At 36.0% G+C, this 18,580-nt stretch overlaps 2 protein-coding genes across 2 annotated transcripts; one reads left to right on the top strand and one right to left on the bottom strand.

Moving 5' to 3' along the window:
* Positions 1-238: 238 nt before the first annotated feature.
* mks1 (MKS transition zone complex subunit 1) lies at positions 239-10,540 on the bottom strand. The gene is made up of 18 exons (XM_058776995.1): positions 10,256-10,540; positions 9,754-9,881; positions 9,610-9,662; positions 8,582-8,737; positions 7,574-7,671; positions 7,333-7,461; positions 6,891-6,995; positions 6,686-6,794; positions 5,695-5,751; positions 5,553-5,595; positions 5,314-5,376; positions 5,028-5,098; positions 4,893-4,962; positions 4,663-4,770; positions 1,071-1,204; positions 902-984; positions 711-808; positions 239-540 (listed from the first exon to the last, which is right to left on the bottom strand). Exons 1-18 carry the CDS (start codon positions 10,330-10,332, stop codon positions 437-439), a joined length of 1,686 nt encoding a protein of 561 aa, XP_058632978.1. The 5' UTR covers positions 10,333-10,540; the 3' UTR covers positions 239-436.
* A 55-nt stretch (positions 10,541-10,595) lies between these two features.
* On the top strand, positions 10,596-18,051 carry mrm1 (mitochondrial rRNA methyltransferase 1 homolog (S. cerevisiae)). The gene is made up of 6 exons (XM_058776996.1): positions 10,596-10,770; positions 11,010-11,952; positions 12,120-12,213; positions 13,576-13,696; positions 13,790-13,909; positions 16,241-18,051. The coding sequence occupies exons 2-6, from the start codon at positions 11,141-11,143 to the stop codon at positions 16,282-16,284; spliced, it is 1,191 nt and encodes a 396-aa protein (XP_058632979.1). The 5' UTR covers positions 10,596-10,770; positions 11,010-11,140; the 3' UTR covers positions 16,285-18,051.
* The last annotated feature ends 529 nt before the right edge of the window (positions 18,052-18,580 follow it).

Raw genomic sequence — 18,580 nt, 5'->3', positions numbered from 1 at the left:
TTGCACCATTATTTAATGGCCAAAACAAGCATGTCTTAACCCATTTTGTGCTTGTTACTAATTTGCTCTGGTCATTATGGAAATGAGTCTGTGTTCTTTCATTTGCACATTATCAGTAGATCACCCGCAGAACTTTCCACTCCCATCTGCACTTTTATGGGACTGTGAATTTGGATGGAATTTGGGCTAAATTTTCTTTGAAATTCCTCATTCTCAATAAGTTACCAAAGCAATCCAGTTTAGTTTTTACAATAACCATGTTTTATTAAGTACATTTGCGAAAAGTAAAAGAAATAGTTACATACATAATACAAGTAATACATAAAACACAATTGAAAACATTCAATACATTTCAAACAATACAAAAATATACTATACACATATAAACACAAATACTGTGAACAGAATTATTACACACGCACCATGTCTAATGTTCCTATGCAGAAGATTCGGAGTTTAATTGTGCAGAGGTGTTGATGAGATCTCTGGGTAAAGTCTCTCTTGCATCCTGCATGCGCTTGCGTGCCCTCTGAAATGCTTCTGAAATCATAAACGCACACCAAATCAGAAAGGACATACATCCTGTAAAATATGATATATTGTTTGTCTGTACTGAGGTCAATAGCAACTAGGGAATGTGAACAATTACCTTGGCAAGTGGCTCTAATTAATAGCAATAAAGGTCCTGAAGCTATTTAGTCTTGTCTTACCCAGAACATTATAGACAGAGCCCTGCTGACTGTGTCCGCCCAGCTGATCCAGAACAGTCTGCCTTCTTTTCTTCAGGGCGTTGGCATCAATAAAAGCCCTGAATAAAATACAACAAACTCTTACAGTCTCAAAGGGGCAAAATAGTACTGCTGCAATCACAAAATGCAGTGATGTTGGTGTGTTGGCCAACCTGGCATGCTGGATACAATTAAGAGTAAAGGTCACACTTCCAGTGGTTTGAGTGCGAAAGCCAAAGCGACTCAACCGCTCTCCCTAAAAATAGAAGCATTAAATTGTTAAATTGAATTACTGGACATGCTAGTGCAAATCTTAACAGCAGGAAATGTATAATAAGTCACCTTGAAAGTGCCAGGCACTCTAACATAACTGATGTCCTCGAGTTCAGGTGCTCCGCCGATGAAGAAGCGTCTCAGTTCAGCCACCCTGCCGGACTGGAGGGGTCTCCATGTGTGGCAAGTCATCCTGTGATACCCTGAAAGCAAGTCACTATTAAACAAGCTGATACAAATATACCTAATATAACTTAGTTGTACAAACTTTACTACAGTTCATTATATAAACGATGTCCTGAGTTTAAAATCTTGAATTGGAATGACATGTGACAAAAGTACATCATTGTGATTAATAAAGTGGATCACCCAGGCTGCATTTATTTGATCAAAATAAAATACTGTAAAATATTACTACAATTTAAAATAAGAGTTTTCTATTTGAATATATTTTAGCAGCCATTATGGCATTACTCCAAAATGCTCAGAAATATAATAAAATGTGTTTAAATACATTTTAAAATGTATTTATACAGTGGGGGAAAAAATATTTGATCCCCTGCTGATTTTGTACGTTTTCCCACTGACAAAGAAATGATCTGTCTATAATTTTAATGGTAGGTTTATTTGAACAGTGAGAGACAATAACAACAAAATCCAGAAAAACGCATTTCAAAAAAGTTATAAAAATGATTTGCATTTTAATGAGTGAAATAAGTATTTGACCCCTTCGCAAAACATGACTTAGTACTTGGTGGCAAAACCCTTGTTGGCAATCACAGAGGTCAGATGTTTCTTGTAGTTGGCCACCAGGTTTGCACACATCTCAGGAGGGATTTTGTCCCATTCCTCTTTGCAGATCCTCTCCAAGTCATTAAGGTTTCGAGGCTGACGTTTGACAACTCGAACCTTCAGCTCCCTCCACAGATTTTCTATGGGATTAAGTTCTGGAGACAGGCTAGACCACTCCAGGACCTTAATGTGCTTCTTCTTGAGCCAGTCCTTTGTTGCCTTTGGCCGTGTGTTTTGGGTCATTGTCATGCTGGAATACCCATCCACGACCCATTTTCAATGCTCTGGCTCTGACGGTACGTGGCCCCTTCCATCGTCCCTTTGATGCGGTGCAGTTGTCCTGTACCCATAGTAGAAAAACCCCCCCAAAGAATAATGTTTCCACCTCTATGTTTGACGGTGGGGATGGTGTTCTTAGGGTCATAGGCAGCATTCCTCCTCCTCCAAACACGGTGAGTTGAGTTGATGCCAAAGAACTCGATTTTGGTCTCATCTGACCACAACACTTTCACCCAGTTCTCCTCTGAATCATTGGCAAACTTCAGACGGGCTATACATGTGTTTTCTTGAGCAGGTGGACCTTGCGGGTGCTGCAGGATTTCAGTCCTTCACGGCGTTGAAGGACTGAAGGACAGGATTTCATAATCCTTCAGTAATTATTCAAATATCCTGATTTGGTGCCCAAGAAACATTCCTTCCAGAAATTATTTGTAACATGCCTTTACTGTTTCTTTTGATTAATTTAACATCCTTGCTTAATAAAAGTATTGATTTCTTCTTTAAAATAAAATCTTACCCCAAAATAGTGATATGTTTCTAAATTAGACCATGAATATGCTTTTACCAGATACATTTTACAAAAATTTGTTTTTTTGATTACAGTATATCACCTCTATCACAACTTTACTCTAAAAATTGCTGGTTACAAATTGGGATATACAATCATTTTATTGTTTGTCCTACTTGGTGTTGAGAAAATTACATATGAATTGAAATGAATGTTTGTGGAAATGTTTATGGTTGATACAGTGGTGTGAAAAAGTGTTGGCCCCCTTCCTGATTTTAAAATTTTTGGCATGTTTGTCACACTTGTGTTTCAGATCATCAAACAAATTTAAATATTAATCAAAGATAACACATGTAAACACAACATGTAGTTTTTAAATGAAGTTTTTTATTATGAAGGGAAAACAAAATCCAAACCCACATGGCCCTGTGTGAAAATGTGCTTGCCCCCTACTATTAAATCATGAAAGAACTGTGATTAACCACATTATTTTAGAAAGCAGAGTTAAATTTCACTAGCCAAACCCAGGCCTGATTACTGCCAGACCTGTTGAATCAAGAAATCACTTAAATAGAACCTGTCTGACAAAGTGAAGCATGTTTAAAGAGCAACACATCATTCCGCGATCTTAAGAAATTCATAAACAGATGAGAAACAATATAGTTTACATGTATCAGTCTGGAAAGGGTTATAAAGCCATTTCTAAGGCTTTGGGACTCCAGCAAACCATGGTCAGAGCCATTATCCACAAATAGAGAAAACTTGGAACAGTGGTGAACCTTCCCAGGAGTGGCCGGCCTACCAAAATTACTCCAAGAGCACAAAGACGACTCATCCAGGAGGTCATAAAAGAACCCAGAACAACATCTAAAGAACTGCAGGCCTCACTCGCCTCAATTAAGGTCAGTGTTCATGATTCAACAATAAGAAAGAGACTGCGCTAAAACAGCATCCATGGGAGAGTTTCAAGGCAAAAGCCATTGCTGACCAAAAAGAACACAAAGGCTCGTCTCACATTTGCCAAAAAATATCTTGATTATCCCCAAGACTTTTGGGCAAATATTCTGTGGACTGATGCGACAAAAGTTGAACTTTTTGGAAGCTGTGTGTCCCGTTACATCTGGTGTAAAACCAACACAGCATTTCATAAAAAGAACATCATACCAACAGTCAAACATGGTGCTGGTAGTGTGATGGTCTGAGACTGCTTTGCAGCTTCAGAACCTGGGAGACTTGCCATAATTGATGGAAACATGAATTCTGCACTCTATCAGAAAATCCTGAAGGAGAATGTCTGGCCATCAGTTTGTGACCTCAAGCTCAAGTGCACTTGGGTTATGCAGCAGGACAATGATTCCAAACACAGCAGCAAGTCCACCTCTGAATGTCTCAAGAAAAACAAAATGAAGGTTTTGGAGTGGCCAAATCAAAGTCTGGACTTAAATCCAATTGAAATGCTGTGGCATGACCTTAAACAGTCCATTCATGCTCGAAAACCCTCCAATGTGGCTGAATTAAAACAATTCTGCAAAGAAGAGTGGGCCAAAATTCCTCCACAGCGATGTGAAAGACTCATTGCCAGTTATCACAAACACTTGATTGCAGTTGTTGCTGCTAAGGGTGGCACAACCAGTTATTAGGTTTAGGGGGCAAGCACTTTTTCACACAGGGCCATGTGGGTTTGGATTTTGTTTTCCCTTCATAATAAAAAACTTCATTTAAAAACTGCATGTTGTGTTTACTTGTGTTATCTTTGATTAATATTTAAATTTGTGTGATGATCTGAAACATTAAAGTGTGACAAACATGCAAAAAAAATAAAAATCAGGAAGGGGGCCAACACTTTTTCACACCACTATGATTTAAATATGAAATATATATGATTTTGACCAGGTAAATTAAACAAAAAAAAAACCTGTCAGATGTTTATGGTGCCAATATGTCACCCACATCACAATTTTACTTGATAAATGCTTTGCGAATTGGTTATGTACCATTAAAAAAAACAGATCCGGGAGAACATCAGACATGAATGTCACTACATTATAATTTGCAATACTTCAGAACAAAAGACTGTCCTACCCGGCGTTGAGGGAATGACCAGGAAGCCATAGCCTTCAGTTCTGTAGCGCTGCCAGAAATCCAACGAGAGAACTTTGAAATACAGCACTGGCCACTGAGGTAATGACCCTGCACAGATGATCAGCACCTGTGTTTATTCACTGATCATTTATTTTCATATCTTCAGGACGTCTGTGTAATGTATTCTTCTATACTTTAGTTACATATTCTGAGGCAATCAAAGATCTCACCATCAGACTCATCTTCCTTATGGAAGAAGGTCTCAAAGCTGAACGGATAGGAGAAGAATGCAACATCCTCCTATAAAACAGAGAACATGTTTAACACAGAACCGGTTGATGGGGTTTACTAAAATGACATCTTACCTTTCCCACACTATGCGTGCGACACGTCTGAGTCACACCAGACAGACAGTGAAAGGGAACACTGGACCAATCTGAAGAACAAGGAACAACATCAACAACATCAATTACTGACATAAAATACAATAACTAATGTCTGGCCACTTAATTCATGCTTAAATGTCTGAATGTCATTTCATTAGTTTAAAAATCAGGTCATCAGATGCAATGCCATGCATACATTTATAAGTGAGACTTAACTGTTGAAATATTTTTCCCATTGTATGTGGTTGAGAGTAGGTTGACTTACTATTTGGTAAATCCAGGAAGAAATGGACATAAAGATTGTCATACTCATAGCCCTGAGCAGAAACTGAAAAGAAAAATTGACATATGATGTGAGCAGTAACTTCTGAGACACAGTTTGTGCTAAAAAAAAAAAAAATTATATATATATTGCAAACACTGCAATTTAAGCATGCATTTAATGAACTGATGTTATACTGCTTTGCCCACAGTAAATGATACAGGATAACTGTTAATACTCACCAATCTCTCCATTTACAATCAGGCGAAGTATCCCTAGAGGTGGCTAAAGGAAGTGTTTGGACAATCAGAATGAAAATGTCACCTTTTTTATTTGGAATATATGTATGACACCATAAGCCTGGATAAGAATTGCAGTTCTTACCATTTCAAAGTCTTGGCCAACCAGGCTGTTGAGGTAATCTTTGTGACGTGTGTACAGCTGAAAAAAAAAAAAAAAAAAAATGTATGAGAATGATACCAGCCAAAAAATTCCATATTCTTCCAGGGACATTATCTGTGCAGTTTAAGATGCTCTGGATAAACAGAGTTTGTTTAAAAAAGAGCATATTTTAGCTTATTTTTTTTCTGCCTAAAAAACACCTTGTTTGTCCATGACATAAAATATCATGTATATCCTTTGCACACAATTTTTGTCTTCAGTATGATAGGACAGATCAGAGCTGACAGGAAGCGAAGGGGGCAGGATCGGAAAAGGTCAGAGTCATGATCTGAACTCGGGACGCCCGTGGCGCAACAGCGCTATATGTCGGCGCACTGCCCACAAGGGCAAGGCTATTGGTGCCGACATAGTTTTACATTTTACATTAAATTATTATATTCAGTGCTGCAAAGTATCAATAGAAAACAGTGAAATTTAATTAAAAAATGATCAAGTATTTGTGATATATTTTGTGAAATAACAGCAAGTGAGCGCTATTTGTGTAGCATGAATAAATGTGACCCTGGAACACAAAACCAGTCATAAGGGTCAATTTTTCAAAATTGATATTTATACATCATCTGAAAGCTGAATAAATATGCTTTCCATTGATGTATGGTTGTTAGGATAGGACAATATTTGGTCGAGATACAACTACCGGTATTTGAAAATCTGGAATCTGAGGGTGCAAAAAAAATCTAAACATTGAGAAAATTGAGACCCATACAATGTATTTTTCTGCCATTTCTACAAATATAACTGTGCTACTTAAGACTGGTTTTGTGGTCCAAGTTCACAAATGACCGTTATTAGAAGTGTTTCTAATCCATCCCTTATGAGATTCCATGTCAGGATGCTGCCTTAGAAGGTACTCGCTCAGACATTGAGTGAAACAATGAAAGCACCAATCCTAGGCAAGGACAAAGGGACATACATCTTTGTACATGCGCTGCTCTCTCTCTTTCTCCTCCACATGAATGTGTGATGAGACGTTCTCCAGATACAGCCTCCACACCTCCCTCTTCTCCCCGTGCGTTTCCAGCCTGGTGTGAAAGACAGTCAAATACACCTTCTGTAATCACAATGAACTCATCCCAATATTATTCACAAGAGAAATTGACAGAAGTGGTAGGTCTTGCCTGTAGGCTCCTCTATTGTTGTTAAAGTCTGGTTTTATTGTGATTACTCCATTACCGTCTGCTTTTATGGTGCATAATATATACTCATTCTCTTTCAGGCCCAACCTGTAAAACACAGTCATATGTCTGGTTATTTCACATTACTTTAAATGGGTCATATAATAAAAAATATCTTATTTTTCTTTGTATTTTTGAAATAACAGTGTTGGTAACATTTGTGTAGATTATTTCCTAGAAGTCTTAAAGATGCAGCAACATAAAAAGGTCAGTTTAATTTTAAGGGTAAGACAGAAATTAGAAAATGGTGATATAAAACTACAAAAATTTTTTGGTTTAAATAAAAAAACCTTCAAATGCATTATTAATGGACCTCCGGTCAAATAAATGATAAGAAAATGTATGATATGTTTAAGTGGATACAGAAGAGTATCGTCAGACTTACTTCCCTGAAGGCCCAAGATCTCCCATGATGTACATGGTCTGCACTGGTGTGTTGATGATGTGACTGTTCTTTATGAACTCCTCCGAAGGCTCCCATGTGATTAAACGGGACTTGGGAACATTAGACTCTCTTAATTGTGTGTAAAAAAAAAACAAAAAAAAAAAACAGGTAAACCTCCTTAACTTTACAAATATGAACCACCTTACAGGCAACTATACTATATACTTCTAGGCACACTTACACAGGACGTCTCTCTTGTCTCCTGTGTCTAACGTTAGCCATGCGTTCTGCTAAAAAGGTTGGTGTAGGCTGAGCTGGGATCAGTAGACTCTGAGCTTGCTGTCAATACAATCACAATTTCAGAAAACTGTAAAAACACATGCAGCCTATCATTGGTGAATCTCACCAAAACCATGTCCATGTCTGGGTCATATCTAACAACAAATAATTCACTTATTAAATAAATAAATAAATAAGAAATTTTAATTAGCTTAAAGAAAATTAAGCCTAATTTCGAAATATTAAGATTCTGTATTGTGATATTTTCATAACAATTCTTAATTTCTCAAATTCTCTTTTGGCGGGAAAACCTATTCCATTCCAATTGACTTTCATTATATCGACAAAAATAATACAATGCAAGTCATTGAGAACTGAAACTGTTTGGTTATTAGCATTCTTCAAAATAGTGCTGTGCAAAAATCGCGATTAATCGCATCCAAAATAAAAGTTTTTGTTTACATAATATGTGTGTGTGTACTGTGTATATTCATTATGTATATATAAATAAATACACATGCAGTATATATTTTGAAAATATTTACATACATTTACACATATATATTTTATTGATATGATTAATATTATATATAAATATATTTAATTCATAAACATAACATATTTTTCTTAAATATTTCCATGCATGTATGTGTATTTATATATACACATACTAAATATACACAGTACACACACATATATTATACACCTATAAATTCACACACACATATACTACTTCAAAATATAATTTTTTTTGTGTTCAGCAGAAGAAATAAATGCTTACAGGTTTGGAATGACATGGGGGTGAGCAAATGATGACAGAATTTAAATTTTTGGGTGGACTATCCCTTTAATGGTCCTAAAATTATGCTTGATTTTCTTTATACAAAACAAAATTACTTATTTTGTGGTGAAATATGACCTGGGTATGTTTATGTCAGGTTTATAAAAGAAAATAGTAGACTCAACTGACCTCTTCCCATTTGGAGAAGCGATCAAAGTCTGTGTAGGTAAAAATGCGCTGGTTTTGTCTTCTTTTGGTTCTCTCCATTGCCATGATTTCTGTGTGATACTGATGCTCCAGTGGTGTTTGACAATTTGACTCTGTTTGGTAAAGGTCCACTTCATACTGCATATGAATGACAAAGCAGAACTCATCAGATAGTTTACTTGTTTACAGCATGTTCAAAGCAGCCCACGGATACAATGCAAAATAGCCAGACCAACATAGCCAGCTGGTTATCAGAGCAATCATGTAGTGATTATTTTCACCAACACATTCGGCTTGCAAACTACACTGATTACTTAAATCAAGAAGAACTTAACCCTGTTGAGAACAGAGCACTATTATCATTAATGACCAAAACAGACAAAAAAAACCCGTTAAACATTAACACCTGCAACATTTGCAGAAAACACATACGTTGTGCTCAAATCGAGTCTAAAAAAACAAAACAAAAAACAATAAGCCTAATTAAGAATAGTAAGAGTCATTTCCATGCACAAACATAAAATACCATTTGAAAAGTTAATGAAAGTGATGAAAGTAAGTAAGTAAGATAAGTACCGCACAATTAGAAAATGTTTAAAATATTTATTTATCATATGTTCTTATATAATGTGTTTTTGCAAAGTCAGATTTAGTTATAATATTGTTTTGCACTGCTTGCTATTCACAATGGTTACTATTAACTATTTGCATAGTGTGGTTTTTGGTGTATTAAAACCAGTCCAAAAATAATAACAATCAAACTAACATAATTATTCATTTTAATAAAAGCACAAGGAACCCACAACAATTAAACCAAAACATTGTATTGTCTCCATTTTAAAAAAAATTTATTGTCCCAATTTTTATTTTTAGTAATTTTTAAATAATAACAATTGAGATTTCAATGATATTTTGACCACTTAAATAGGAAATGTCACCGGTTCCCATTTTTAAAATCTGGTCACCTTAATTTAGTAGCACACACAGCTTTGCCCTCACTAGTGCCCTACCTGACTGAAGAACTTCTCTTGCCAACCAACCACCAGTTCCTCTGCATCAGTGACTGTTAGAAAGAGAAAGAGAAATTATTATCCAATATCCACCATATGCCAGGGAACTGTGGTGACAGGTTTATATCAGCATCCTTCACATACTGGAAGCTGCTTGTGTCTGAGAGCTGAAGGTGTCCAGCTCTATAACTCCTCTCTCCTGCTGAGAAAGCACTTGCTGATGGAGATGTTGAGACAGAGCAGCTGTGGAGGTCACACGCTGTATGTGCACTCTAAAACAGAAATAAAACAATAATAGTACCATGTTGTTTTTGGGCATATTGCAACTGTATTATTTTTAGTGACTTGAAGTGTCATGTACAGTAAATGCAGTGGTACATGGACTTTGTAATCATTCAGGAATCGTGGTAACAAAACCTTTACAAAAAAAGTAGTATGGCAGTATGATGGTACACTTATGTGTAAGATGGGCATACTATGATACTTTAATATATATCATGTAACTGAAATTCATACCTACTTGCATTGTGCTACAAGTTGTTTCTAAGAATACCATGGTACTAGACATGGTAAAGACATTTGGTGCATTTAATAGTGTGTAAACTATTATTATGGATGTCAAGTACACTCAGGCGACGACACTTACCGTATTCGTAAGTTTTTAACTGCATCCCGGGAACGGTAAACCGATTCTCCGGTGTCAGTGCACCAACCGTCAGCCATATCTGACACTCGGCCTCAAAAGATAGAAGTCTTCAGCTTTAATGTATCATTTGCATCGGTTGACTATTAAAAACCACAGCAAACATGAACAAGGATAAGCAGCTTTAACTGATTTACTTCTTAATGCAATACCAGTTTATACTACACATCAGAGCGTCTCGTTGCATAGTAACACACTAACGTTACCGGAAGCAGCCGGAAGTCAATCGTGCGCATGCTCGGTGCGAATATAAATACCCTGTTCTCAAATCAGCTAGCGTTGCTCTTTGACTCAGTACACAGAAACGGGACAGATTACTCTTGCTGATCTGGGAGCGAAAGTGATAGTAAACACACTCTGCGCTTCACTTTGACCACTGTTCATGAACTGAAAGCTGTTCCACGTGGTTGTGTTTTTTTTTGTTGAAAAACGAATATAGTGGATTAGATATGCTTGAGGTCGGTACTTTTTATATTATATATCCCATTTTACTCGGCTAATATTGAAAGTTCTGCTTTGTTTAATGAGCATACAGTGTTGCTGGTGCTTTAATTCTGAAGGGCACCGTAGCCTTTTGGTTAGCAGCAGCTTCAACACTATTTTTCATTAATAATTTCATTTTGTTTTTAAATAAATAACAAATATTCTGTTAAAAGCAACATTTTAACAAATTTTCTTCTCTTTTCCTGTTTCCCAGCTGTAGTTCAGCTGATTTTGCTTGTCAGTCAAATCTGACCAGTTGACAAGTGCTCAAAACGGTTTTAAAACCGTGAAACTAGTTTTGTTTAGGCCAGCAAACCATGGTTTAAGTAGTTTATTAAGGCATATATGAGCAAGTTATTAAAAGCAAATATGCAGGCATGGAGAACAAGTATCCAAGTATTCCTAGCCTCCAGTCGAACTAGGAATAGATATAGTTGCTGCTTGGTAGGGCTAAAGGAAATATTTACAGCTTTCACACAACGTGCAGCCTATAGTTGCACAAGAGCACTTTTTTGTCCAAGAGACAGTGTTTCAAAGTCAGGTGAGAGATTTACCTCTAGCAAACTCAAAAAGACATTTGTGTCTAAGCAGCATAAATCTGCTGCTACTAGAGATGTGATTTCCAGATCAACAAAAACACAGAAGGGAAAAGTGTCATCAGAGCTTCAGAAACTGAGGTGTGAGGATTTCAGGGAGTCAGAAAGCGGATGGATTTTGAGGCATATCCAAAAAGAATCCGAGTTAAATGAAGGTAAACAATTAGAGATTGTGTTCGGCGTGGCCCCATGTTTGCTGGCCCTCACGCAAAGTAGGAGGAAGCCGAGTCGTCTCTTCGTGAAGAACGGTGAAGGGCCGCAGAGAGACACGATTTTGAGGGTCTGTCAGGAGGCTGTCGAACGGGGCGTGCAGATACAGAGAGTCAGTAAGCAAACACTTGATAAGATGTGTGGTGGTAAGGTGCACCAGGGGTTGTGTCTGCAGGCAAGTCCTCTTGGGTTTATCACTGATAAAAAACCAATAAGATCTCATGAGGTGAAGAATCACAGGGCATTATGGCTGGTTTTGGATGGAGTGCAGGATCCGATGAATCTTGGTGCTATTTTGCGGTCTGCGTATTTCCTTGGAGTGGATCGAATTGCCAGCAGCATTCATAACAGGTGGAGTTAAAAGAGGCATTTGTGTTTAATTCTTTATAACATTGTTAAATGGAATGTAGGCCCATTGTTTATTTGGTCATGTATTTTGTTAATGATTAAATTAAAATGTGTTTTACATATAAATTTGTATTAACTATTGCCATCTGCTTATTTGTTGTCTTTGTTAGCTGTCCTCTGACGCCCACAGTGAGTAAAGCCAGTGCTGGTGTGATGGAGGTCATGGAGGTGTTTGGCTACGACATCTTGAAAGATATGATTAAGGTCTGGAAGCTGATCCCTCCACTTCACCTCATTTGGAATTTCAAAGGGATTTACATGTTTAGACGTAGGTCAGATGTTCAGATATCAGATATGTATCTGATTTAAAACCTCATATGGAAGTGGCTCAGAATGGATGCGAAAAATTGGATCTTGTGCAGATTTTTATGTTTACGATCTGTGTCACATGCGAGGAAAAAACAGATTTTTTTGTGCCAGTGTAAAGGTAGACTAAGTTTCCATTTGTAGCCAGTAGAGGGCAGTTAAATAACTCAAATGTGGTTTAGCTCATGGTTTTACAAATTGGTCCAGGTGGCCATAGCGATTGATTGATTGATTGATTGATTGATTTGATTGGCGATTATAATTTATTAGCAATGCTAACTAATCAAAATTAACAATTCTGAGCCCAAACAAATTGATGAATACATGTTCAAGTGTTATTGCAGAGAATTCCATCAAGTAATTACTAGTGTCACTATTACTAATTATATAAATACATAATAATTGTTTTGTTTTTGTTTTTTTACTGCAAAGCAACACAAAAATGGTATAAATATGAGCACAATTATTAAGAAAAGCAAATTTCATTTTGGGCCAAAAATATCAGAAAGAAGTTCCATAAAATTTAGTTTCAAGGTAACAAATAATAACAAAACTGTAAATTGTTTTGTTAAAAAAACTAACAAAAAAAAACAACAACATACAGTGACACTGCATACATGATAAACTTTTATGCTATCACTATTTTTCTTACATATATTTTGATATTACATTAAAATGTTGAGCTTATATTTCAGGAAGGGGGTAATTTGCAAGGGGATCATCTTACTTACCAAAAAACAACAACAAAAAAAACTGGGTAACAGTCTAGAATAGGGAACACTTATTAACTACAACTTTTCCCTCAATAAATTCCTAATTTGCTGCTTATTAATAGTAAGGAACTTGTTAAGTTTAGGTATTGGGTAGGATTAGGGATGTAGAACAAGGTCATGTAGAATAAGGCATTAATATGTGCTTAATTAGTACTAATAAATGGCTAATATTCTAGTGGGGGGGGGGATAAAGAAATGCAGATGAAATTAAGAAAAAAAATATTAATTCTGTGAAATGTTGTCAAAAGTAAGACAAAATAGAACATTCTTCCTGTGTTGTTTTTCCAACTTAATTGAGTTATGAAACTAAAATAAGCTTTTTTAATTATAGTGAATGGAAAATCCCATCTGTAGCCTGTAGAGGGCAGTTAAAGAAAACCATTGAGGTTTAGACTGTCTGCCTAGTTCTTTTGAGAAATATCTCATACTCAAACATCAGGATTTCCATTGTTTAATAGCTATAACCAATTTTTTCTTGACATTATAGGTGAAAGCGGAAGAAGGTTGGCAAGTAGTTGGTACTGTTGGCTTAGAGGAATGCAGTCCTCAATCCACAGTTATGCCATGTTCAGATTTCAAGATGTCCAGACCTACACTACTGTTAATGGGTAACAGCAAGTTTGTGTTCAAACATATTTGGACTGATAATTGTTGTGTTCTCTTTGCGTTACACTGGTCTGTCTGTGTGTGTGTGCTATCAGGTGGAGAGGGTGACGGTCTGTCTCCAGAACTGCGTCAGATGTGTGATGTCCTGCTCACCATCCCTCCACGCAGAAACCTGCACCCTGCAGTAGAATCACTCAATGTGTCTGTAGCCACAGGTATGTGTATATAAGTAAATATTGTTCCAAATTACTGGTAACCTCAATTTATTTGTTAGAAATTAACCACAGCTCAGGATAAACGTAAATTATTATTATTATTAATATTATTATTCTTTTTTTTTTTTTACATTTAAAAAAGATGAATTTACATTTTAAAATGTTAATTTTAAAAAAGAATGACTTAAATTAATTGAAATAAAAAACTAATTAAAACATAATCTGTAAATGTTTATTTTTGAATTAATGCCTGATATCTTTATTCACTTTTAGGAGACAAGTGTTATTGAATGTGTAGCTGATATGAAGTCGTTTTTTAATAATAATAATAATAAATAGCTGTAAGCAGCGATTACCAGGGTTCAAGCGCTTTAAGGCATTTAAGCACATAAGGAAAAAGACATTACATATTATTTAGCAAGCCTGTAACCACCTAAATTAATGATTTAAAAGAGCAGTTTGGCAAATCCAGGCAATTTATCATAGAAATGTTTTTTTTTTTAATGTTATGACTGTTATGGCACCAGGGGCCTGTTTCATAAAACACGTTTATCAAATAAGCCAGGTTTATTTCAGTTAGTCTGACTTATTGTCAGTTGATTTGGTTCAAAATAAGTCAGACTAACTGAAACAAGCCTGGCTTATTTGGTGAACTTGTTTTATGGAACAGGCCCCAGCTGTGGTCCAAGCTCCCTAAAACTTTGCTTGCTTGTTTAGAATCATCTGTGGCATGTGCTCAACAGATTTCGTGAATTTTTTTTTGATATTTATTGACCTTGAGAGTCCAGAGAATTGTACAGCAGTGTTTTTTGTTTTTTCCAGATTTAGTGAATAACCTAGGACTAGATCGTAAAAGTAGGGTTTTTTTTACATCTTCTCCATCATTTAACAAACAATTTTATTGACAGCAGTGGTTCAAGAGGCAAAGTTGTTCGGAATGAGGAGGTCTATCATATAATGCAAATATTGTGTGTATGTGTGAAAAACCGTGCAATATTCAATCATGTACACCCTTGAAGAATACGATATTGCCCCCCAGTAGCCGATTTCTTTCAAATTTATCACATACATTTAGGTGTTGTGAGTCAAAAAGACCCACCGAGTTTTCTTCAGCTAGACCTCTGTTAACCTTGTCTAATAGGTGCTCAAAGTTCATCAGCCAATGGAGGCCATGTTTTTTGAGGTACGCAAATGTCCTTATAGACGCTTATGGCATTTTGGACCAGTTTTAAAATACCAGTTTTCATGTTGATAGGACAAACGGTTGAGTAGTTATGTCCATTATCATAATGGTTAGTTTTTCCCCTCTTATAGCGCCACTAAGTGGCCAAACTCCACAATGTTTTTTATGTGACCTCAGATTGAGCTCTTATCGAGGGGTGAGACCCAGAAGGGCGTAAGTGACATTTTTGGTGAAATGGAGATATCTATATCAAATGAAAGCTCTTAATGAGCTCTTTCTACTGTCAAAAGTACTGTCATCCATGAGTGTACAAATTTGTATTATAAACAATTGAAATCAGTACACAAAGTCAGATCAAACTACAGTATGGTAAAATTTTTGTTTTGGCTCTCCTGTAAAGTTGGTGAAATGTCACTTACGCCTTCTGGTTCGCACCCCTCGTTATATAAGTGTTCTGAGTTTGGTGAAGATATCTCATTCTGTTCAAAAGCCCTGCCCCTTTTGAACGTTTTGGCATCCCTTTACAACGGAGAGTCGAAAGTTTTTATTATTTTTTTTTTATTATTATTGATATTCACTCTCCAGAGAATAGTTCTAGTTCGCAAAAGTAGGTTTTTCAAAAAATCCAAAATACTTGAAAATGTTGCCAGGGTTACAGCTGAATCCGAGGCGTGCGCCTTGGCCCACGTGAGCCAGGGATTCCAATGACATAAGACACTTGAGCCTGTGATGAATGGTTTACTTTAAGGAGTTATGAGCAATTTCAAACTTTTGATCGCTGTAGCACCCCCATCAGGCCGACTGGAGCGAGCCTCGGTGACATTGTAGAATGGTGTGAGTACTACCATCCCTCCCTCCAAGTTTCAAGTCTCTACGACGACGACGACTTCGGGTTTAGTCTGCTCGATCAGTTTTACGTGGAGATTGCTGATCCTTGGTCATTCTAACAATTACAATAGTAGCGGTGAAACCCCTAAAAATAATATAGAAAAAAAAGGTTTATTTTAAACAGTTAACCAGATTTCATTGAGTTTCAGGACTCCATTTATGAATATAGATAAATGAAACATTGATTGTTAATTCATAATGCATTTTAATGTAGTTCAGTTGCTCTCTTTTAATGTGTTGCTGATTTTTCCTTCTCCCAGGCATTCTGCTGCACTCTCTTCTGTCCACACGCACAGGAAGCTGATGATGATGGCAACAACGACAAGGCAGCAGCATTATTTACTCAGACGTCTCTCATTAGCCCCCTACAGTGATTAATGACTGGATTACTTCATCAATTAACAGTCTGAGAGTCTGGAGAGGCTCATTGATCAGATAAAGAGAGGCTGTAGATGCATTCTGGACCAGTTACTGACTATGACCACCTTGTTTAAGACAAGACCCGCACTACACAGGGTCACTAAGGGAAAACATGCTTTTATAAACAGAGGTGTAATGTTTAATTATTCATTTTCTTCATTAAGGATGTTAGTTCATGTGCTTTAACACTGTAAACATTTGCTACATGCAGACTGATAAAGTTAGGCTAATTTTATTTTGAATAAATATAAATGATATTTATATTACTTAAAAAAACAAAACACGAATGCTCAATAATAATTAACAGTATTTGAAACAGCATGGATTAAATTGTAGGCTAACAGTATGTTGTGGGATGCAGTATTTTCACAGTGTGATCTTAATTTATTGCTTATTTTGGCAAATGTAAGAGGTCATCTAGGTATTTCATGTCTAGTGTAAAAATGGGTCCCACTTTATATTAAGTGGCCTTAACTATTATGTACTTGCACCAAAAAATAAGTACAATGTACTTGTGTTCATATTGTATTGCAAAACACTTTTAGGGTTAGGGACAGGTTTAGTGGTATGGGTAGGTTTAAGGGTGGGCTAAGGTGTAAGGAATGGGCCAATAGTGTAACTAAATAAATTACAGATGTAATTACATTCAGGTATTTTAAAAAATATAAGTACAATGTAAAAACATGAATGTACACAATAATTGCATTGTACCAAATGATTAATTTAAATGTAAGTACATAGTACTTAAGACCATTTAATATAAAGTGGGACCTAAAATGGTTACATTTTCAGTTGCTACTGCAGCCTATGCATGTATATACACTGCAGAAATAGAGCAAGCTCCATCCAGTCAGCAGGTGGCACTGCATATATATAAATTAGGAGGTGAACACTGAATTTTTTTCTGTGACAATTAAGATGAGGGATTGACACATGGATGCTGGTGCTAGACAAGTAACATCTAACTGCGTTTACGTAAAGTTCATTGGATGGATATCTCACACTTCCATTTCCCTTCACGCTTCAAAGCGAGGTGCTGACTGCAGGTTATGGACCAAGATGGTTTACAATTAAACTAAAATGTGCACGATTGGCACGCCTGCGGGGAGCAGGACACGACGATTAAGCTGCTAATACTATAGACAGTTAGACCTCTCTTTAATTTTATCCATAGCTGCAGGGGAGAGGGAGATATGAGATGAGACTGAATGTAATGAAGCACTCTATTGTTTTTACAGGGAAGAATGATCTGAAGGTCTTTGTGACAGGAACAGCTATCTGCTGATGTGTCTCACAAAACAACCAATTTGTTAATCTCTCCTATAGTTGAATGGACAGATATGTGGATTTTTTAATAGTAACCACAACAGGCTATTTAGACCACAGAGTTTTTGTCTGTGTTGGCTTTAAGCCAGAGATGTATTTATAGAGTATAGGAACAGTTGTTACAGTTCATTATAGCAGAGTTTCATTGCATTTCCTGTGCATTTTGATTAAATTTGATTCAAATTAGATTGCTGCATTTATTTTGTTACTGATTTCATTGCTTTGAGACATCATTGGAGGAGAACTGAGACTCTTAAGGTCATCTCATAGTCTACTTTTGAGAGTTTCTAAGACCAAGGTTATTAAAGTTAATTAGTACATAAAAAAAATACTTGAATTAAAATAAATGTTAAATAAAAATGCTATTTGTAACTAAGAATGAATGTTTCTTAATTTTTTTTTTCTACATTGTTGCTATGTCACACCATAGGACACAGTCCAATTTCTATTTGTCATATATATATATATATATATGTGTGTATATCGTAGTGCTGTACATAAATAACCAACATAATATTTTAACACTACTAATGTAGTGTAATAATATTTTGAACAATACTAGTATTGAACATTAGTATTGTTCAAAATATTATTACACTACATTAGTAGTGTTAAAATAATATGCTGGTTATGTACAGCACTATGATCAATGTCTGTTGTTTTTGAATGTGTTATACAAATTAAATAGAAATAAATTGGATTGATTGGTTAATTGAGAACAAGGCAAAAATAAGCCATTTTGATCTTAAAATATGCCATTCACTGTTTTTGCTTATTAATGGTTCATTGAAGAACATTAATATCCGAAAAAGTTCAAAATGTTCTTCACACTAAGAAAAAAAGGTTCTTAGAGG

This window comes from Onychostoma macrolepis, chromosome 05, assembly GCF_012432095.1.
Source record: "Onychostoma macrolepis isolate SWU-2019 chromosome 05, ASM1243209v1, whole genome shotgun sequence".
Taxonomy (NCBI): Eukaryota; Metazoa; Chordata; class Actinopteri; order Cypriniformes; family Cyprinidae; genus Onychostoma; species Onychostoma macrolepis.
The sequence above is the reverse complement of the archived record's forward strand: the minus strand, read 5'-3'. Positions and strand labels throughout refer to the sequence as shown.

Excerpts from the sequence above, each read along its gene's own strand:
- mks1 (XM_058776995.1), bottom strand. The coding sequence starts at position 10,332 with ATGGCTGACGGTTGGTGCACTGACACCGGAGAATCGGTTTACCGTTCC. Across the intron at positions 809-901 it reads AATTGTATCCAGCATGCCAG|GGCTTTTATTGATGCCAACG; the intron begins GTTGGCCAACAC and ends TATTTTATTCAG. Across the intron at positions 541-710 it reads CTCTGTCTATAATGTTCTGG|AAGCATTTCAGAGGGCACGC; the intron begins GTAAGACAAGAC and ends TTATGATTTCAG.
- mrm1 (XM_058776996.1), top strand. The coding sequence starts at position 11,141 with ATGAGCAAGTTATTAAAAGCAAATATGCAGGCATGGAGAACAAGTATC. Across the intron at positions 11,953-12,119 it reads GCCAGCAGCATTCATAACAG|CTGTCCTCTGACGCCCACAG; the intron begins GTGGAGTTAAAA and ends TGTCTTTGTTAG. Across the intron at positions 13,697-13,789 it reads ACCTACACTACTGTTAATGG|GTGGAGAGGGTGACGGTCTG; the intron begins GTAACAGCAAGT and ends GTGTGCTATCAG.